At 38.2% G+C, this 23,553-nt stretch overlaps 1 protein-coding gene across 2 annotated transcripts in view; it reads left to right on the top strand.

The window, feature by feature from the left end:
• MAGI2 (membrane associated guanylate kinase, WW and PDZ domain containing 2) overlaps window positions 1-23,553 on the top strand; it is a 698,568-nt gene that overhangs the window by 600,725 nt on the left and 74,290 nt on the right. For both annotated transcript variants that reach the window (XM_062490827.1, XM_062490826.1), the window contains 2 exons: window positions 9,600-9,631; window positions 14,025-14,214. In XM_062490827.1, the coding sequence (XP_062346811.1) occupies window positions 9,600-9,631; window positions 14,025-14,214 (222 nt within the window). The remainder of the gene's footprint in view (window positions 1-9,599; window positions 9,632-14,024; window positions 14,215-23,553) is intronic.

Raw genomic sequence — 23,553 nt, 5'->3', positions numbered from 1 at the left:
TTGAATATTGCTGAAAAATTGTTGCTTAAGCAAGCTAGGTCAGTGAAAATTCAGGAACTGCATAAAAAGTGCTCCTATGTTTAAAAAGCTGAATATCGATAGTTCCTGATCTCACAGACATTTAAGCTTTTGTATCAGTTCTATAAACATAGAAACTTAGAATCATAGAATCATAAAAAGGTTTCCATTGGAAAATACCTTAAGGTCATCAAGGCAAGCCATTAACCCAGTACTGCAAAGTCCATCACTAAACCATGTCCTGAAGTACCACATTTGCATATCTTTTAAATACCTCCAGGAATTGTGACTCAACCAACTCCCTGGGCAGCATGTTCCACTGCTTGGCAATCTTTTAGGTGGAGAAATTTTTCCAAATATACAGTCTAAACATCACCTGTGCAACATTTTCCCTTGTTATATCTCTTGTTACTTGGGAAAAGAGATCAACCCCCATTTTACCACAACCTCCTGCCTGAAATGTGTAGAGCAAAAAGGTCCCGCCTGAGTCTCCCTTTCTCCAGGTTAAACACCCCCAGCTCCTCAGCTGCTCCTCATCAGACTTGGGCTCCAAGTCCTTCACTGGTCCTGTGCAAGCCCTTCTCTGGACCCATTCCAGCACCTCAATATCTTTGTTGTCCTGAGAGGTCCAATATTGATTCAAGATGTGGCCTCACCATTGCTGAGTACAGGGGAAAGTCAGTGCCCTGGCCCTGGTGGCCACACTATTGATGATACAAGCCAGGATGTAAGACTTTTTGTAAGACAATTGTAAGACTTCTCCACCTGCCTATAGAATATTTCATGCGCCTCTTCGTCATGGTTGGGTGGTCTACAAAAGACTTCCACCATGTTATCTGTCTAGTTGGCCTTTCCCTTGATTCTTAAGCATTCAACCCTGTCATCACATCACTAAGCTCCAGACAGTCAAGACAACCCCTAACATACAGAGCTGTCCCACCACCTCTCCTCCCCTGCCTGTCTCTTCTGCAGAGTTTATGGTCATCCCCTGCAGCAGTCCAGTCATGTGAGTCATCCCACTGCTTTCTGTGATGGTAGCTGTATCACAGCTTTCCTGCAGTACCAAGAACTGTGCTTCCAGCTCTTCCTGTTTGCTGCCTGTGCTGTGTGCAGTGGTGTAGACATTCTCCAGCCAGGCTATTGATCCTGTCACCTTTCTTGGTGGAGAAGCCCTCATTCCTGTGTGACCATTGCCAGGTGCTTTCATGGTTTCTAGCACATCAATAGCCCTCATGTCTCTGTTGCTGCGTGGATCTCCATCCCCTTACCTCCACTGAGACAGCGGACCAGAGGACATTGCTAGCACACTGTCCCTCAGTGACATACAGCCCCAGGGTTACCCCTAGCAAGCCTCATTTTATCCCTTACCCCTTTCAAATCCAGTTTAAATTTCTTTTATGAGTCCTGCTAACTCTTCATTGTAGATTCCCCACTATGAGACAGCTGTACCCTATCTGTTTCCCTGAAGTCCTGGTGTTCTCTAAACTAATGATCAAAAAAACAAAATCCATACTTGTGCTGCTGGCACCAGGCTCAGAGTCACGGATTGATCTGCTGGTTCTTCCTGTTTCTTCTGTCATAATCTTCTGCAGCTGTAAAAATAGAGGAGAACACTACCTGTGCTTCTGATCCCTTACCCACTCATCCCACGGCCCTGAAGCCTCTCTTGATTTCCCTCTAATCTCTTGTGTCAACTTCATCACTGCCTACCTGAGAAATGAGGGATAGGGCTGTGTCAGGGTAGGAAGCTTTCTCTGAATATCTTTAACCAAGGCTACAGGGAGCAGTAGGCTTCCATAAGATGTGGGTCTGGGCTGTGTATTGGGCCATCTGTTCCCTTCAGAAGGGAGTTTCCTGTGACAGTGACCCATCTCTGTTTTGGAAGGCAGCTTTGGCACAGGAAGCCGGCCAGCTTGAGGACAGCATCACACCCATGCTGGATGAAGAACCACCCTTGCTATGTTTGGTTCCACTTCCAGAGCCTCATACATGCAATGCCCTGGGGACACCTGGGGAGGTGAGGCAGTCCCAGAGGAGACATGCACTGGGCAGGCACTTGTCACCAATGCCACCAATCCCTTAAGTCACTGTGTTCAGCCAGGGGGAGAGGATAACAAATTCTATCATGTGTCTTGTCTATCTGGGGATGCTGTCCCAGGGCAGACAGACAGGCAATGGTGGTTAGAGCACAATGGTAGTAACACCAAGGTCACGGGCTCAGTCCCTGGATAGGCCATTCACTTAAGAGCTGGACTCAATTATCCCTGTGGGTCTGTTCCAACTCAAGATATTCTGGGATTCCAGCAGTCTGATACTCTTACACTCCCTCTGATTACTCTCTTCCTCCCAGAGGTGTCACTGAGCACAGGAGCTCCTCGCTGTGCCAGCAGTCCTGGCACAAGGGCAGCGCAAATCCTGGCACCAGGATGGCAGCGTGTTCCCACTGGAGCTCCACCTGGGCAGCTGTGTCCCTCATGGTGGGTGCAGAGTTAGAGAGGCCATGTCTTTCTTCCCATAGCTGGCAGGGTTTCAGCACTTTTCCTGTGTGCCTTTCTGTGCCAGCTGCCATCAGACTGACACATCATGCCCCTGGTGCCACACCATGTCCTATGTGCCCCCCTGCTGATGGTGCTCCTGGCCCCTAGAGATCCCTATGGGCTTCTTTCATGCTATGGAGGAAGGCTTGTCCCATTGCTCCTGGTCCTGTCAGCTGCTGTGGCATGAACTGTAGGCTGCTGTTGGCCCTTGTCTGAGCTTCCCAAGTTCAGACAACTCCCCTGTGAACCTCACTGGAGCGCTCCACAGCTGATCATGTCAGCACCAGAGCCACTCACCTCAGCAAAATCAGCAGGATGGGATCAGGTACATTTTCCTAAGGTACTGCACTACCTCTACATGATTTCTGATAAACTTCTGTCTCACACTGTATGCTTCGTGTCAAGAGGTCTGAAACTCTGAAGACCTGAAATAAAGACTTGGACTCATGATGCTCCTAAGTCATCTGGAGTAGAGCTAAGCCAGACAAGGTGGTACCCCAATGGGGTAAAGATCTAGCTGACCTTCCTTTGAACAGTCCCTACTTTTTGCCCATACCTTCTTAGATTGTCTGTAGGCAGGAATGTATTCATTCTTTGGGATGACTTTTCGTAGATGGAGTAGGCCAAAGAGTGAAAAACAGTGATGGTTTAAGCTGGAGCACTACTGTTGCAGTTTCACTTGGGTTGAGATCAGAAGCAATCAAGTAGTGGAGCATAAAGCAAAATGGCAGCACAAGCAAATACTGAGACTCAGTTTGTACCACTGTGGGTCTTTTTTCAGGAAAAACTGGGTTTAGTAACATCTGAGCCTATGTTTATAGGCCTAAAGAAGACAGAAGTGTTTTTCAGTGTTATTAATGTGAACCTGCATTCGATACAACTACTGATGCCTGTACCCAGCCTTCATCTCAGTGCAGCACAGTGCTGTAGCACTTACTTGCCACGCTGCTTGTGTGTAGCCTGCTGCAAGGCACTGGCTCTAAACATACGGAATGCTGTGGCCTGATCAAAGGTAGTGGGTCATTCATCTCACTCTGATGTGGGATGTGTTGATTTTTTTGACCCATTGCATCAGGTGCCATACCAGCTAAGACCAAATGGATTCTCCACAGCATGGCACTATCACTCTGAAGGACAGCTGACAGCAGGACTAGCTAACTATGCTTCAAGAGCTAGAGCTCCCAGTCTTCTTACACCTACTCTTTATTTCAAGGTAAATCAACTTTTTGTTGTTGCTCGAGTTAGAGCTCAATATTTAGAGCTGTTTGAAAAAGGTGGGCCTTTGAAAAAATATTATGCAATAATGAGTGATTTCATTAGAAATAGAGCAACTAATTGCCATTCCCTATACATCATCTTTAAATATGACATGAACGACTGACATTTATTACCTGCTTGTTTTCATAAGTATTATTTCCATTTATTTTCATTCATTTTCTCCTTTTTGATTTTGTTTACTTCAGCATATAAATTAATTGAATATACTACTTCTCATTGATCATGTTTCTTTTCCTTAAAAGGGCAAAATATTTGAAGAGTAATGTTATGTTCTATATACACAGAAAAAATTACCTCTCCCACAAATATTTTCAGAATTTTAGCTGTAAGATATTAGTAAGATATAAGATATAAGATAAGATATAAGTCTTAAGAGTCTTAAGATATAAGTCTGTAAGATATAAGTCTTAATGAGTCTGCTCAATGGTAGCATCAGTTCTATGCACCCAATCTGCCCACACCTAACACAGCTCAACAACAGGTAAGCATACAGAGGGAGAAGCCAGGTGCAATGTGAATGGTAAGGAACACTTCCCTGAAGCCTGCTAAAGGCGAGCACCTGAGTCTGAACTCTCAGTGTTCTCCCCTGTCACATCCATTTGAAGTTAATGAGTATTTGATACCTTTGGAAATCAGGCCCATGTAGGCAACTGATAGACATCTCAGGGATTCCAGTGAGAGAAAGAAAAAAAGCGCAGGTAAAGGAATATACTGTTACAGTAAATTTATACAGTAACTTTTATAGAAAGGAAAACTTTTGCTTGAAGTGTTGTCACATGGATGTTGATAAGATGCCCGTGGAGTCAGCTAATGCTCTGGGAGTGCTCATCAGCCATCTGTTCAGTGACTTCCAAGCATCTAGGAAGGAGAAAGGTCTGTTCAGTGCTTAAGATAACTTTGCTCAGGAAGCCATATGCAACAAGGATATTAAAGCACAAAAGAAAAAACTCCCAAGAAGCCCGAAAGCTAGTGGGCTTTCACCTGTTAAAAGTGGAAGTGTGACAAGTGATGTGGTGGGATGTTGACTTACCCTGAACGTTGCCTTAGATTAAAAGGCTTTGTGTTTGGTTATGTTGAGTTCTTCCCTGCAGCACACACCATCACTGCAGAAATCAAACTGTTCCCAGTTTAATTATCCATACACATCTGCCACAGAGGTGAACATCATTAAAAGTCCTGTGCCTTAGAATAGCTGTGTTAGTTACTTATGATTCTACAGGGTGTGGAGAACTTTTCCAGGAAACAATGTGAAAAAGTGAGAATAATGAAGATGGAAATTAAGCAAAAATCATCTCCATGGGAGCAGGCTAATAACCAAGGGCTGGTTTTGTGTTATTGACCTTACAGAATTTCCCAAATTCATGATTTTTACTGGGGGGGGGGGGGGGAAGGGAAAACTGAAATGGAAACAAATCAGACCTCTGTCTTGAAAATGCTCTAAATCCTGCCAGATAAGCTGCTTTTAAAAAACTGATCTTTTCAACAATAAACTCTTGCTGAAGTGTAAGGCACATGATATCTGTAAGAATATTTTACTACAAAAGCACATTTAACCTTGGATATAAAAAGGAGTAGATTCATTGAGTATGATGTAATTTGTCTTTTGTTACAGGACATCTTCATCAAAAAGGAGAAGTACAGTAAACTGAAGCTGGAATTTGCCTTGATCTGGGGGGGGTAAAAAAAAAGAAAAAAAACGTGGTTTTTTCTTTTCCTAATGTGGTTGAATCCAAAATCTGTTTTCAGTTCACAGTATGTTTTAGTTAAGTTACAACTTAGAAACCATCACAGCTCTGATTTCCAGGGAAGCTCATTTTGGAAAGGGGTAAATAAAACTAAAAAAGCAACCTCAAAAAGAATTTTTGTAACACTGCTTTATGAGAAAATGTAATTCTGATCTTTAAAAAACATGTGGTTGTCACTGTACCTCAGCTTATTTTTTTGAAATTAAATAATTAAAATGTTCATATATGTTGGCCACCAGCTGCTGTACCTTATTACAGTTTAAATAGCCAACCTTGAATAAGAAGTCATTATATTCTCAAAATTAATTTTGCAGAAGTATATGAGGTTATGTATTTTTATTGTTGCATGCTTACACGTATTCTCCTGCTGCCACCTGGCTGAATGGTGGTGGTTGCTCTTTAACAAAAGCCAGGAGCCTCACTGTCCTTTCTGAAACTGGTGCAGACCTGTACTGGCTGTCTTTACAAGGGACTCTAATAAAAAAAGGTACAGAAATCTTCAAAAGATGGGCTACAGCTTGTGTGGTGAGGCTCCCACGAGAAGGGGTGGCTGTCAGGCACGTGGGTGAGCCCGAAACCACTCATTGTAAGAATGGGCTGCATGAAGTATTTTTAGGTGGATCTAAGCTGACTTTTATGATTTTGAATTTTAAATGTGGATGTGGATGTGGAGGTGAGGGGTGTTTTTATGTAAGTGTATATAATATTCAGCTATTCAAGTTTTCTGAAGACATTGCTAGTTGGACAGCAGGGTGCTGGGAGTTTGGGGAGGGAGAAGCAGAAATCTGGAGGTGGAATGAGGTTGTAAGATCCAGTATATGTTTCTAGTTAGATGTGAGTTGATCAGAAGGTTGGACAGTATTATTATTGTATTAGTACTCAAAAGAAAACTGCATTTCTTGGAGAACAAATTTCAGCCCTGTTGATAAATCCGTATCTGATATATCTGATATTGATATATGACCTGATGCCAGTCTGCTGGCAGCTGTCATTCAGGTGGGATCTGACTGTCCCTGGTGGGGAATGCCCAGAGGTCGTGTGAGGAGGGCCAGAAATTCAAGGGAAAATGTGGTGTGAGGTGAGGTCCAACTAAATGAAAGTCCACTTCTGCTCATTGCCTGCTGTAGATGTGGCTGCAGACAGCCAGCATTGTTGAGTGGACACTGAATATACTTTATCAAGGTATATTCTTCTGGTGAGATTTTAAGCCTCAGTTTTCTATATGTAGCGGATTTGTTCCTGTTCTCATGCAGAGTACAATTTAAAAGTGAAAATTAGGAGGGGTGCAGCATGCCCAAGAAATTGCATTTTGCTTTTATGTCTCTTCATGAGAAGTTTCTTTTACACTTGCCTTGTTCTTCATATGCAATATTCTCTTGAATTCTTGAAATTGCAGCATTTGTTGCATGTGTTTAAATACCAGTGATAATTCTGGATGTTTGGTACACAACAATTATTCGTGATCAGTCTCATATTGAATAACTGATAATGCCATATTTTCTATAAAAGTCAGTTTTATTTAGGTTGGGAAAAGGATGTTTAGTTCAGATGTGAATGTAGATCTTTTGTGACACAACAATAAAATTATCAAAAAATATGTAAAAGATGTAATGTGAAGTTTGCTTAAAGGAGCTGGGCCTTCACTCCTTTAACCTGGCACCTAGTCTCTGACAGAGGTGAGAGATTATCTCATTTTACATGAGGTCAAGGTGTAACAGATGAAATTAAACCAGAAGAATGGATTTTACTATTAGTCCCAAGGTTTGTTGCCTTTAGAGATTGTTGCTTCTATAGCATCCTTCTGTACACGTATGGATCTCCAATTTTATTGTTGTTTTAAATTTTCCTTTGGGTTTTTTACTTCTCTTGCATCCTATATCTTTTAGTTTTCTTAACATGATTTCATGCTGTGTGAATAAATATTGCCTCTTATTTTTTTTGAGTGTAGATGTTGTCATTTGTATGTTGCAGTCTGTGCCCATAACCTTCAAGCTAAATATAATAAGTTAATTTTATAATAATAATAAGTTAATATAATAACAATAAGTTAATCTTTGTTTGAACAAATAATTTTAATTGAGGGGGCTTTCTAAAAAAATCTTGAGTTGATGTATGTGACTGTTTATTTGATTTTTAAATACTTATATTTTTAATTGATAGTAATTTTTTTATGATAACTCTAGCATAACTTGTTTTTAGGTGGAGACAGTAAATAAATAGGGGACAAAAACCTTTCCATTTAATCAGGAGTAATTTTTGATGACAGAAAATTATGGGAGGTGCACCAGTGTCAGTGGGTAAGGAGTGTCACCTCCACCTGTATTTTCTGAACAACAAACCAGGGTAGTAAGTTAATTTGAGCAAGTTTCTAGTCTTTAGCTCAGAGCAGAAAATACTTTTTGGCTTTCACTCTTATTAGCAGTACAGAAACATAGCAAGTAATAAAAAGGTAGCCATCTGCCATCCAATGAGTTATTTAATAAGTTTCTGCTAAGATTCTTTAATACTGGAAGTGATGTACAGGCCAGATCTATCAAGGATTCTTGTTATCTCAGCTTGAGTTTGCAGATGGAAAGAAATCTGTCCACTTGCTAATAAAGCAGTTTTTATCCAGGCACTGTAGAGCCGGTAAACATAAACCTTTCCAGGATTACTTTTTCCAATACATTTTTTTTTAAATAAAAGCACTATCAGCTTACACATCAGCATTACTGAATAACTAGTGTTTCCCTACGAATGGCTCAAGTGCTTTTACACTGCACGATATTTCATTTGAAATTAATTAGGTATCGGGGCAGAAAAAGATTACCTCATTATCACAGAATTCTACAAACCTAAAATACATGTGCAAAAATAATTCATGTTGTGATTTGTCTATAGAACGATACTATCCCAGTGCTCTCATAATTTAAATTTTCTTTTTAGATTTGCTTTAGAAAAAGAAATAATGAAGTCAGTGTTACTCTTTCAGCTGAATTCATTTTTTGAATGAAAGAGCACTCTCCTATTAGATATCTCAGTTAAAACCCCATTTCTGTTTCTGGCAAAATAAATGAACCCTTTGTTATTTAATTTTATTTAATCTTACCTAGGAAAGTCCACAGCCTTTCTTTACCTGCTGTTAAACAGAGAATGAGTTTATCAATTAAATCTGTGTTGAAAGCTGGTGTTTTAAGAAACGTGGCCCAATACCCTTTGTAAGGCTTCTTTTTGTTTAATATTTTGCACAGGTTTTTACCATTGTACTGCATAAAGTAGGAACAGTGTTTACAATGAGTGTTTCAAATTATTTCCTTCTATGAAAAAGACATATCTGGAGTTTTAAACATTTGTGAGCTACAAGAGTTGAAATCTAGGAAAGTCACTGAAGCAAGTTATCAATCAGGCAATAACTAAGGAAAAGGAGATAACTACTTGTGTAAAAGATGCAGTCATATATGACTTCTTGCTAAGACCAAACACCAGGACAGTATCAAAATAAGCAATCCTCTCTAGACTTGGCCACCTTATCTAGACTGATGAAACAGTTATTTTTCTTCAGGCTTTTCTTCTAAATAAATCTCTTGTATTATTAGGTTTTGTTGATGGGATGTTCTGAATGCTTCTTCCTAAAGGTGCGACTGCATTTGACACATCAATACCAGGTCATTTGGTGCCTTTCCAATGTCCACCAAGACATTTGGAAGTCCTTTTGATTAGTTCTTTTAATTTCAACCTAATCCCATGCTGTTTGTAAAGTATGGCAATGATCTCAATAGCTCCACTTGCATATATATATATGTATATGTATATGTATATGTATATGTATATGTATATGTATATGTATATGTATATATTTCTGTTTTTTCTTAGAAAAAATTATCCCTTGTGTTTTGTGTCTTCACCCCTTGTGTGTAGAGAATTTCCATATCTATCAATATTATCTGCAGACCTGAATTGGAATGGGAGCATAGAAACCACTTAGCCTCCATTCTTTATGCATCAGAAAAAGCAGCTAACATTATTTTTTTATTTATTTCAGGTTTCTTTTCTCCATGGAAAACTCCAAAGCCTGTAAGTTCCCTTTCAAAAATGTACACATTGAGTTCATAAGATGACTATCATGCAAAGCAAATTTCTCTAGACTTTAATCTACCCATCATGTTCCCAGCTCCTGAGACACTTCTCAGCAGAGCCCCAGCTCCAGGTGACACAGCACCAGGGGTGGCCTCCCTGATGAGCTCTGAAGGTCTGTTGACTTGGAGTCTGCCAGAAGTGGTTTGGAAAAAGGAAAACCTTAATGTTAAGATGGGTGACAAGAACTGAAAATGTGGTGGCTTAAAAATAAGAGGTCTGGAGGAGAAGGCAGCAGAAATGAGGCCAGTCTTCTGCTTGGCACATTCTTTGAAATGAGCAACATGCACCTTTTCTGTCTTACAAGTAGCTTGAATTTAATACCCTCAAAGAGATTTTTACTCTTTCTTGCATTAGGCGATCTAGAGTTGCAAGTAGTCACACTTCAAATAAGAGCTTGGGCTAGACAACTGACTGAGGTGCCTTTTAATCAACTTTTCTGTGTTTCTATGATGTTGATAGTAGAACCCAAGGTGTAAATACTTTTTCTAGTGTAAAGCCATAAGCAATGACTATTTATTCTGTTGACAACATGCTATATATTTTTTTTTAATTTGTGACAGTATTCACAGTATGAAAAGAATTTGTAGGCTACTATTTTTGGTTGTCTGGTTTGTTTTATTGTTGTAGGGACTTCTTTGTTTTTTGGCTTTGTGGTTTTTGTTTTTTTAATTTGGCTTTTTCATTGAGTTTTTACAGGCCTTAGAGCAATTATTAATTCTCATGAAGGGTGTGTAGAGGAAAATAGATCCTGAAGATTCCTGAGAGCAATAGGAATAACAATGAATAAATATATTCCTAATAAATAGGAATAATAATAATATATTTTACAGGACTTAGAGCCTTCTTATTGGAGAGCAGGCAGGGGAAGTACATTAAATCTGAACAAGTTTACATAGTCTCGTATTGGAGCATGGCATGGGTAAATTTTGCCAAAAGGATTTTTGTGCCCTGTCAAGTACAAATAGCAATTCATCAGCTGATGCAACTTCATCAGACTGCTTCAGCTTATGGTGGTTTTTCTGTAAAAGGATAGAGTCTGTATACAATATATTGGAAGAAGTATTGCATGAGTTGCTTTGTTCATCAATGTAGCAGGACATTTGTGAAAATAAATCAGATTATTAAAGGCTGTCTTGCTCTCACCTGAATGGCTGGGGTGTTCAACCTTTAATCTCAGATAAAAAGTGAGGATATTGATAGCTTGGAGCTCACTTGTTAAAGATCCACATTTGAAGACCTCCTGTCCATACTCAACCTTTTCATGCACACATTTCAAATATATAAATATTTGTGTATTTATTGTTGATGATTTTCTGCAACATTTTGTTATATAAACTGCGTGGTAGTTCATGCTCAAGTAGCACTTCCCAATAATCAGAATCTAGAAAAGCAACCTGAGTTGATGCAGTTTTTCATGCAATGGTGTGAGGAAACCAGGACTCACAGAGTGATATAACACCACTGTGTGCTGTATCTTCAGGCAGGCTGACTGCTCACAGCTACTCCATTTTGGGGTAATCTCAGCAAGAGACTTCACAAATTATTAACCAAGTTAATTTAAGGTAGTGTGAATTCCTCTGTCTGACACCACTTTTAAATAGAGAAACAGTCAGATATAAATTTCTCGTGTGATAAGACTGAAACCAAGTGCCTGCATCACTGTCTGCAGACAGTCTGAAGCAGAAAGGCCAGCCCAGAAGAAAGAAGAAAGTCTCCCCAGCACCTCAGCACAGCCTGTACCTGTGTAACAGCAGAGGAAAACAAAGTAACCTGGGGTAACAGATACTTCCAGTGGTTCCTATGTATATAGTGCATATTCTATATTTGTATATCATGTATAATATTAGTGCAGAATGACAATAAGCAACGTCACCAAACCATTGCCCCAGTTTGGATTTGATGCCTTGCACTCACTGCTGTGCTTCCTCACTTTCAAGAATGCCTTCTCTCTGAAGTAGCATTATGATAACTTCCATTACTGAACTCTAGGTGACTGTTAATTAGTTCATATGGGTTTGGGAGATATAACTCCCCTTCTGTTTATCTGCTTATTTAGCTGGTTGAACTTCACACTTGAAGATTTAGAGCTAACCAGCAAGCAAGAATTAGACATATGGGACCCAGTAGGGTTTTGCCAATTGATCACCAGTTTCTTATCCTTTCTCCAGGGTAAAGTTTGCTCATCAAAGACAATTTTATTTTCCTTTCTTTTTAAAAATCTTTCTTTAAGTATTTTAATTTTGTCCAGTTTCACATTTTGAAAGAGGTAAGTGATCTATTTCCCCAGCACTTTCCAAGAAATTAGGAATCTTTCACTTCTAGACAGACATGGCCCTATATGTCTTTCATCTTCATAATGATAAGATAGATAGTTTGGTTTCACTGGCTTGTGTTCTTCTTTTAGATTCCTAAGGGAAGGTAAAGCCTAAATATATTTTTCTGGTAATTTCCTTTATCATCAGGAGCTTGAATTGAGCTTAGTTCTTCTTTCCTATTTAGACATAGGGGTCATAACCAGGTGTGTTTCTAGAGGCCTTTGAATTCATGCTTCCATAATGCAGTAATATGCTATATATGTATTTATAGCTACTGGAAGTAATTTCTTTAGGGCTGCCAGAAGTAGTACTGTGCTATTCAAGTGACTTACCTCACGGACTAATTTACCCAAAGGCCAATTATTTGCAGAGGATAAATTTATCTTGGTGTAAGGGGTACGTGAAGTTACCCAAGGTAAATTCCTGTACCTAAGTTATTTCAATGGCAGCTCAGGCATTTTCATGTGCCACCATTGCACAGAATGCACATACTCATAGTTTTGAATGAACCAGCCCTACTTACTGCTGAAATTCTGACAGAGACACAGCTTGAATTAAAATAATACTTTGTAAAACAATGAGGTCTTCAACAACAAAAATGGCCAATATCTGTAATCCATTTGTTCTCAAGTATGAGCCTAAGAAGGTCAGATCACCCGGGAGATGCAGCAGGATAGTTATTCAGCATATTCACCAGGAGGACACTGAAACGTCTGTAGTCCACAAATACCTGGTGTTAAAAAAGCCTGATGCAATTAATCATCAGAACAGAGAGTAAAAACTGCCTGCTGACCCAAACACCTTCTGAAACCAAGGAACTAAAGACAAATAGTCACAGAATTTGTAGAGCGAGCTCATTGTAAACCTGCAATCATATTTGATAAAGCTTCGCTGATACAACAATAGAAGTCAGTGGAATTTAATTGCAGATCAGTTTGTTTCCAAGAGGCTTTTTTTGTGTAATTACCATTGTTGGATTATGTGTGAGAACTCACTGTTCTGGAGGCTTTACCACCCTTGTCCTCAGGAGGGGTTATAGGAATAGCCAAGTACTCATTTCCTGATATAAACATATGTGTTTTGTTTAATTTAGTCTCTTCAAAGAAATTTGCTAATGCAGTTTGATTAGTAGCTAGCTTCTTCCAAAAAAAATCAAATAAAATAAATAACTAAATAAGGCAGACCCTCAACCCTTCTTTTACACAACCTATCATATCCTTAAGCTTGATGTACATGTAAGACTGCTAAAGACAGGGTTGAGAAAAGCATGAACTGATGCATCTTTCATGAATAGACAATAGGCTGCTGTAGGCTTCTTTCCTGTAAATGGCCTGGAAGAGTTTAAAGCCTTATCCTGTGCTTGGAAACTTGGTTGTATAATGCCACTTTAGTGGGCTTTTTTGAACACTAGATGCTTGGATACGTGCTGTAATAATTTTCTCTTCAGTTTTGATTTGTTTTGATTTTCTTTCGGTTTTGATTTTGGTTTTTTGAATCTTCAGTTGGAGCTTTAAATTCTGCTCCCAGTTACAGTTATCTACTTCTCCCTGAGCAGCTGGTTATTTTCATGTATTCTCAGAAGATACAGCGTTAAGGTCATTCACTTGCTATACAGTCTGTCCCTTCTTTGTTAAACACTACCTTAATGTATGTTATGTATTTTGATGAATCTGATAATTGTGTCTTTACACACCCGCAGTTTCCACATTTAGCAAATAAATTTCAGTAGCTCAGCACATTCTGTGAGAGGCACTGCACATGCTTCAGATGTAATGCTGGGCCTAATCTCACGTGAGAAAGGTCACATTTTGCCATGAGCAACAAATTAGGAAGTCTGTTTTAGACAATTCCTTTTATAAATAGCACCACACACACCTTTCCTTTAAAAAGGCAGCAAATAGATTTACTAGTTTTACAAAACATGTCTTCAAAATAAATCACTGTCTTTGGTCTCATTACGGAAGCCACAGTTTTTGCAAAACTTTATTTTTGTTCTCTGCATGTTTTCATTCCAGATGATGGAACGATGGGAGAATCAAGGCAGCCCTCAAACAAGTGTGTCTGCTCCAGCTATGCCACAGAATATTCCCTATCCACCCACTCTTCACAGGAGTTCATTTCCTGATTCAACAGAGGCCTTTGATCCACGAAAACCGGACCCATATGAGCTGTATGAGAAATCAAGAGCTATTTATGAAAGTAGGCGTAAGTGAAAGCTCTCTTGACCCTGCTGACCATTAGCATTTAAAATTTTGCCCATGAATGTGTCACTGTTGACATGATTTTCTGTAATTATCTTTTGTAATTTATAGAAAGAAACTACACTTCTTCACAGTAAATAGAGGCCATTGTAAATGTTTCAAAAATTGTACGCTTACATATTTTCTTAGATCTTGCCTAGATTCTCATATTTTACTTTCATAGGTGTTTTTTTCCTTATATTTTCATCTCCCCATTTTGACTGTTAAATCTTTAGTGTAGCACAGAATATGTCCCACCACATTTTACTGTGTTCCTTTTCTTCATAGTCAGCCAATAGGAAGACATGAATTTATCAATTAAAAAAAGAGTTTCACCTACCTTCACTTCAGAGTGACATTTATTAAAGAAATTTCAAATGCATTTGTTTTTATAAAAATGTCTTTGACAAGTTTTCACATTGCCCTTGGTAGTTAGAAAGTAAGCCATAGCATAAAGTACTATTTGAAGACCTATACAAAACAGTACTGAGCCATTGATATGCTCATCTTGATTTAATTTCTCATGTTTTTGGAAATATACCCCATATTTTTGACAACAAGAATAAAAGGGCTTAGACTTATTTACTCCTTTTGTAAAGAACATTTTAGCTAAAAATATTGTTCTAAATTTTCTGCAGCCTTTGCACTTATTAGGATAAATTCTTTAAAATAATTTACTTTTTTACTGAAAGCTTCTTCAACACTGCCATTACTTGCACAGGCCACCTTTCAATACATTTTGTAAAATCCTTGAGCCTGTAGATCAAAAGATGCTCTCAATTACATATAAAGTATTGGAGCTGATTCAGACCAGTCCAATAATATTAGTTGGGCCCAGAGACCTGGAATATTCACATTTCTTCGGCGCGCAAAGGAATAGTCTGAAAGAAAAACATTATCATTCCCAACACTGGGTTCATAGCATTCTTCCTTGCCTTGGCCTTTACGTTAACTACAGCATCAGTATCTCTTTGGCTTTGGAATTGCCAGTCCCCTCCAGAATGGATGTGCTGGAGGAACACCAGCGTTCATTTTACATCAAATCCAAGTAAACCCTGGTCTAGTCTCAAAGCTGCATTTCATATTCCTCAGTTCTTTGCCACTGTGGCCAGTGCCATCATCTTCTGCCACACTGCTCCTGTTAGTGCAGCGCTTTTCAGTATAGATTGTCACCCTAAAACTCACTCTCCATAATCCAGACTTTTTTTTTTTTGAGGGAAACAGTTGTTGAGGTTTTCTATTTATTTAACAGTGCCTGAAATTAAGATCCCTAATTCAACTCTATGTACTTAAATAAATTGCTGCCTTTTTTGAGGAATACCAGGCATCTTACCCTAAATATGGATTTGAGAATTTACTTATTAAACCCCTGTAAAAAAAGTATTTAATCTTCAATTATAAACAGTTAGTCATAGAAACTAAACTTTCCAGTATATTTACAAACAGCATGTTGGCTGCTATGCTCAAGACAATGTACAGAGACTATAATTTTTGCAATTAAAAAGTCATTGAAATATGGATCAGGATACTGTGTGGAGTAGGCCAAAATTGCTTTGAAAGAAGTAGTACTAGTTTTGAGCAAAGATTGGAAATAGTTTTCAGACATCTCCCCTCTTTCACTCTCTCTTGTGCATTAAGGGCTAGACTAATACATAGATAAAAACATTTGCTTGAACTGAAATGTTATACCCCAAAGTGATAGAATTTGGTATATGATAAATTAAAAGGAGAAGAATCCATTCCACAGTTAGAAAGGATTTTATCTAGTTCAACACCTCTACTGCAGAAACTCTTGGCTTTGTATAGAGCTCTAACAAACCCTTTGCAAATAATCATTTCCCATATCAACAGCTTTTAGAAGTGATGTAGTTTAACAAAAATCTTTCCACTCAACAGAACCATCTTCTGTAGTTAAAGTCATCAGACCAAGAGTGCAGACTTCCTGCACTGAAACAAATACCTCTGTGAGACAATTAAGAAAATATTATAAATGCCATATGGATATATAACATTTATGCACATTGTCTTTTATCCTGATCCCCAATATAGACTTGATCCTTGTGTGCCTTTCATAAAACTGTGGGAATATAGATCTGATATCAACTACAAAGTTACACTTACCCCCCAGAAGATTATATATTTCATTACAAGATGTATTATACCATTCAATATTCATGGGTGCTTTCTTCAAGTTTTATGAGCACTTCTTTGATCAACATGAACTCCTACCTTTTACTGATATGATCTGTTGTGTTAAGGAGTATATGATTTAACACGTGGATTGGAGTTTTGCTAAAGCCTGTGTTTAAATGGTATAATTGCATTTTAGTTCTGTCCAAAATGCAGCTGGAAACTGTATACAAAATATTTGCAGCCAGCTGCCTAGAAAAACACAGAATTAAAAATTGTGAAGCTGCTAGACCCAAAACAAGCAAGTGAGGGATGAAAAACAAGACTACAGTAACTTTATCCTAGATTTCCAGCAGTGTCCTATCTTCCAGCTAATCTGGGAAACTTAAATTTTTTATCTTCTTTCACCACTATCCCCTCAACATTTCCTCTAAGCTTTGACTCCACAGTTCCCAACCAGATCTTGTCTGCATTCATCCATATCCCTTATTTATAAGTAGCTGCCTCCGAAGATGTCTATTCTCCCTGACGTTTTGGTTTCAGGGATGCCATAAGCACACATTGTCCTGCCTTAGCACCACGTTTTTGTCCTGAAGATGGAAAGAACAGAATCCATTCCTGAGTCAAGTAATTGTCATCTAATTTGAATATATAGGAGGGAGAGTTTCTAGACAACACTCTTTCCTACCATATGGCAGTGTCAGGCTGGTTATCTTTGGGAAGAACATACCCTAAAAGTGCACAGGAAAAGTTCAGCTACTTTTTTTTTTTAAGTACTTCTTATCTCAAAGCAAGTTCTTCTTATCTCCTGGCAAGACCTCCTTTCATCTTCTAAAAGTAGGGCAAAGAAGTGAACACTCATGACCTGGAAAATTCAAAAAGAAAGAGATAGTGCAATATTTTTGTTTCTCTCACTGTGAGACTCTGTTACTAAACGGTTCACTTTTTTGTACCTCTATAGCTCTGAACTTCTACAGAGCCTTTTATTATAGGGTTTCCCCAAAGTCAGCACTCACCAGGACCTCATAAAACCCTCCTGCCTCCCAAGCAGAGAGGGAGTGAAGCAAGTTGTGAAAAACAGGGTAGTTCTGTGGAGAGCACAAGTAACAGGACTGAAAGCAGAACAAGAGCTGGACCAATGTGCTGCCTCTAGCTCATCCCTACCTAATGATGGCAATGTCAGGCTTTCAAGCAGGAAGTCTCAATGAAAAAGTATGATTTTCATTCTTCAGGAATGTTTTTCCACCTAAAGAACATGAAGAACCTGCAAGACCCTGTGTGATGGGAAGATTTCAATTTGTAATGATTATATATGAATTACAAAGCACTACCACTTCTGAATGGGAAATAGTTTCATAGAGACAATCAAATGATGCATAAGTACAAAAACAGAGTTTAACTCTGTTTTGGAAGTATAGTACCTTTGAAAATGGTTTGGATTTTTTTTTTTTTTTTGTGAGTTAGCTGTTACCTGTCAGCTCTTCACTCTTAGCTGTCAGCAGCCTCTGCTGTCACCTATGCTCAAAGCTCCAAATAGATAAAAAAGGAGCATGAGGAGTTTCCAAACACTGAGGAGGACTACCACATCAACTAAAACAACTGCTTAAAAGTAAAAGATGGGAAATTGGTTTATTTATTTCTTCCCTGTGTCTCTCTGGGTTTTGGGGGTTTTTTTGCTTTTTATTTTGGGTTTTGGGGTTGTTTTTTTTTTTTTTTTAACCCTCTTCCCCGCTGTCTTCTTATTTATTCTCCATGGTGAAGAATACCTACCTGACTTTCTGCTGTGACATAATTTTCTCAACTGGATACTTTTTCCTTTTTTCTCTCCTAGTAATCCAAGGCAAAACCTTTAACTCCTTTCAAAAACTGTTAGATTGTAAGTGACAGTCTGACTCTCCTGATAACCAGGCTAGGTACAGAAAGTAGAAAATAGAACATCAGATCAGGAATTTCCTATTAATGAACAAGTTATGACTTCATATGCAGAAGATTGTTACACCTGTAACTGGAACCCTGGAGTTTTCATTAAGAGACCTCATTCATCTGAATTTTACATTTTTGCTTTCATAAATTCTCCTTATCCTATCTTATATTTTATATTGGGCTCTGTTTATTGTAGATTCATAGTTTATAAAAAACTTTGTTCAGACACCCCTGTAGGTAGACATTGATCAACCAGGAGTCACAAAGCTGTTGAGAATCATAATCCCATAATATTTCTCCAGTAATAATAGAGGTTATATTAATAATTTGAGGTTATATTCCTCTAAGGAAAGAGGCAAAATAAAACATTTTTTGTATTTATTGGATTACATTCATCCCTCAGTTAGCGTGGTAGCCAAGGCTGGTGATGTGACACAGAAATGCCAGTAGGAAGAATGAGATAAGCCAGTGATAAGCTCTCATTAAAAGTGAAATCTGAACAATTACAGTTCCACCTTTAGCTGGAAGGACAAAGGTTACTTTCTTCAAAATCTCCCATGTTATTTTCTCCTCTGACCACAGTATTTTGAATTTCTCAAGTCCCTTTCAAATATATCAGCTGTTACGATTCTTTTTTCTTACTGCCAGACATTTTAAAAAATTGTGAGACTTACAATAAGACTTATATATATGTAAGACTTAGGCAGACTTATAAACACCTTTCTGTAAGGGTCACAGACAAGCTCTTTAATTCATATTCACAGGCTACCTTTTCTCTGGAGCATCACTCCAGCACAGATATACAGTAAAGTAGGAAAGATTTGTCAGACAGCTTATACTGATCCATAGTGTGTAGCTACAAAAATTACAGTCTTGCAGAAAAATACTAAGGCAATCAGGATTTCCTAAATTTGATACCCATGCAGCAAAAAAAAAAAAATATTCGGTGTCTAGCACTGAATGCATTACCACCTGAGGGGTTTTATGGCGTAGTCTACAGCTAAGCAGAATTTTCCTGCCAGTGCTTGTTGGCTGAAGAGCTACAGTTAAAAATTAAAGATTGAAAATATTAAAAATTTGAGGAAATTTTTCACATAATTGGTACTACCACATTTTCCAGACAGTATTTTCCTGGCAAAAAGAAAATTTCCTCTAATATATTTTCCCATTTGTGCTCAGTTTTAGACTAAAAAATCACGTTTTGGTTATTGTGTTTTCACATATGTGTACAGATGCATATATATGCTGAACTATGATACCACTAAATACATAGTATTCTGAAGGGCTTTTGTACAGGTAAAGGGTTTAGGACTGTAAACCAGAAAATCAGGTTCTAGTTTCAAACCTTCCTTGCACTCAGTTCACCATATCTTTCAATATTTCTATTCACCAGTTAGTGCCCTTTATGTCAGTAAGTCATACCTGCCTTCACTTAGTAAATCAAAGTATTGAGAAATTGTTAATTAAGGTACATTATCATCAAATTACTCCTTGACCTAGAGAATGATATCAGAGGTTTAAGAGGGGAATTTCTCAAAGCAGTTTCCAAACAGTTCATGTTGCTTTCCTTGTACTTATTTCTACCCTAAGCAGCAGCATGGAGATGGTTCTAAGAACTTATATTACTACTACTATAACCCTTGTTAATAAGAGATGATATGCAATAAAAGGAGAGGAAATTTAGCAGACTAATATCAAATGGTTTTGTATTGTTTGTCACTGCAGAAAGAATTACCATGACAAAATGGATTTGTTGCTTATATGAACTGACAGTGAAACCAAAAGCATTTTCAGATGGAATTATGAGTGTATAGTCATCACAGTACCATGGATGTAAAATGATTTTGATTGCTGGATTGCAAAGTAGGTCCCTAATGACCTCTGCTAATATGAAGTGTCAGTTTTACAGCTGATGGCAGTGCTAAAGATGCAGTATTTCTTTCTCTTTAACAATTTGCACTTTACTAAAAGGTGTACAAATAGGTTTGGATTTACAAAGTGGCAGTGTATACTTAAGAGTCAAAGTAAAAATTTAAGAGAATTGACTTGAAGGCATAGGGGAGTTGGCCACAGGTGCACGAGACAAGTGCTGCATTGCCTATGAGCTGTGTCAAACTTGTGCTTGCACAGCTTTGGAAAGGACATTGCAACATAATCACACTCGTTCTTCTTGCTTGTGAAACTCCTGTTTACCTAAAGCAAGGCTAGAACTGAGATGCTGAAATATAGATGTTCCTTTGTGCTAGTTTTGTTCCGTGTATTTAGCATTCAACAAAGACTGATCCAGAAAACAACAGAATATGGGAAACAAATATTATCAAATATTGTCCCTACCTTTCATCAGCATAATTCTTCCTACAGAGAATACCAGTGGTTCCACTGCTGTAAATAAAAGCACCCTTGTGTCATGTTGTGGGTGAATTGTGCTTCTATAGCTGTATCTTGACAGCAAAGAATCCTGGTATTTTCACCATTGATTTCATGTAAATCAGGATTATGTCCCAGGTCTTATTTAGTGCTTTCTGTTTTCACAGTTTTGCAGTTTTCAGTTTAAAATGGATGAGGGAAAATAAAATAAATCTACAAGAGCAATTTACTTTAGACTAAACAAGAAGGCAGGTGTGCAAGATTTTTACTGTTCTACTTTCTAGTAGCAAAATTAATCTTGGCTTTGCATTCATCTGATATGCAAAGAATCATAGAATGATTGCCATAGGATGGTTTTGGTTGGAAGGGATCTACTTCCAATCCCCAAATCTTGATGTATGGCAAGACTTCTCAAAATGCACAGCTGCATCCTCATTCTCCAGAGCACAGGGAGTCATCACCACGGTGGAGATTTATTTTAATTGTAGTTTTATACAAATAACAGTTCAGAAGATTTCTTAGTTTTACTTTCCTGATTCTTGTTACTAGGACAGGTTATCTGAACTAAAACAATTAAATCAGTGAATTTAGCAAGTATTTTATTATACTTTCAAGCTCTACTTTGTAAGTACTCCATTCCTATTTCACATGAAAGACTACAACTACTCATGGCAATGCAGTTGCAGAGGTTCAACCAAAAAGGCATTGTTAGGAGAATACAGAAATCTTATGTCATCATTTTAAAACTTTCAGTGCTTTGAATGCCTCTTCATGGTGGCAGTATTGGGTAGAGTTGTCTCTTTGTCCTGACCTCTCCAAAATTTCATTCTTCTACGTCATCTACGAGGTGAAGGCAGGACATCTAACATATTGAAAAAAATATTTTAAATGTTTAGAAAATGTCAAAATTAATTTAATAATAAATTAATGGAAAGTTTCAGATTGCCTTGTATAAGGTTAGTTTCCTATAAACCAAATTGACAGATTTCTATAAAACAAAGCTCACCAGAGTCTCTCAGCATTCTGGTAAAATTCCCAGCTCAATTTATCCTTAGCAGATGGAATGCACCAGGATGTGCACAAATGACATGCATTCTGCTCCGCTGAGGACCAGGCCCAGCAGTCCATGGAAGTTGCTTTTCTGTAGGGTCTTTCAGCACAGAATTAGGTGAGTTTTGAAAAAGCTGCTTATCTCTGCATTTGACAGATGGAGACAGTGCTAATTGTCCTTCCTCTATGTTAAAGGTTCTTTACAGATCTTTCTTCTTTTGAAGTTTTCTAGTATTTGCTAACAGTTTGCTTGTCACACGAGCACAGCTATTTAGAATACATATTTTGTTTTCCAGAGTGTCAGTGACATTATCACAATTATGTGTCCTGCACAGACACCCATCCTGCTGACAGCAGATTCTTCCAAATATGAACATTGCTTTGCTATGGTTACCAAAACCATAAATCTGCACCTAGGTTTATCTTTCTGGTGATCAAACATTAAAAAACTTTAGGGCTTGATTCAGCATCTTCAGCATAGCACAGTTCCAATTGTCATGTGTGAATTCCTAAACTACAGTGAAAACACATGTTAGGTGTTGAATGGTTGATTACAAGATGATAATTAACACTGTGAGACTCTACATGAAGTTCTGCAAGGCAAAAGAACAAAATCTCCATAGGAGACTTCATGAGATTAGCTTGGAGGGAAACCACCTCATTGACACTTTTGCTTGACCACAAATAACAGTTCCCAAAAAAGGACACTGCTATTTTACTTGAAATATATGGCTGTCTGTTTAAAAAGAGTAAGTTGTTCCCTAATTGGTCACAGTTTGAGAATGGTGGTGATTCTTTCACTTTGAGGCTGGTTCTGGGTGATATTAGAGTGCAAGCAGAAATGGAAATAGAATGAACCAATCTTACAGCAGCTTCAAAGAGCAACTCTAGCTGCATGACCAAGAGAAAAAACTTGTATACCTTCAAACCTAAAAGCTTGTTGAGACTATCAAGATGAAATTGCTTTCTCTACATTAAAATCATTTTGTCTCTTAAAAGACTTTGATTAAAATCTTTAAAAGCTGTGAGTAAAAAAAAATCATTTCTCCAAGTTTGCAGTGGAGCAGCATCAGTTTCAAAGGTTTTGCTTTTCAGGAGCTGTGCTGGTGGAATATTTTACACTTAGTTAGTGCGTTTCACCTGAAGGATTCAAAATTACTGTACAAAATCCGAAGTGTGTGAAAGAATGATCTCCTTTAACTACCAAAGACATGCACCACCTATAAAGTCAAACAGCATAGCCCATGTGACACAACTCAACACGGACAGTAAACAAAAATGCAACAGGAACACCAAATCCAAATGGATGTCCCCATTCAGTGGACTGGATTTGGACAGATCAAGGCTGTTATCTAAATATCCTTACCAAAAAAATTTTAAGACATCTCCATTCTTGGGAGACACCTTTTGGAAAATATCTTTGCCCTGCAGCAACCAGTTCAGGATTATCTCAAGTGAAGTCTGAATCACTCAGCTGCTGCCATTGCAGCCCATGCTGCCTTTGGGAAGCTGTCCACCAGAAGGCAGGTGGCTTTAGTCTAAACTCTTTCAAAGTGGTACACAGCTTCCCCCAGAGGAAATGCTGTATTATGTCTCTTACTACACCCTTCTGTCTTAGGAAGATAGTATATACTCATAATCACTGTCCTAAAAATGCAACTGTTGTGAAAAGCTGCTGTGAAAAGTTGCTGTGTTGTGAAAAACTGTGTGCAAGTTGTTGTGAACGACCTTGCCTCCTTTACAGCATGAAATATGCATGGTATAATATGTGGCTTAGAGTCACATAAATGGGATACCTTATGTGCTCTTTTGTTGTGAATAGGCCAATAGAAGT

Source organism: Cinclus cinclus, chromosome 4 (genome assembly GCF_963662255.1).
Source record: "Cinclus cinclus chromosome 4, bCinCin1.1, whole genome shotgun sequence".
Classification (NCBI taxonomy): domain Eukaryota; kingdom Metazoa; phylum Chordata; class Aves; order Passeriformes; family Cinclidae; genus Cinclus; species Cinclus cinclus.
This window is presented reverse-complemented; position numbering and strand designations above follow the sequence as displayed.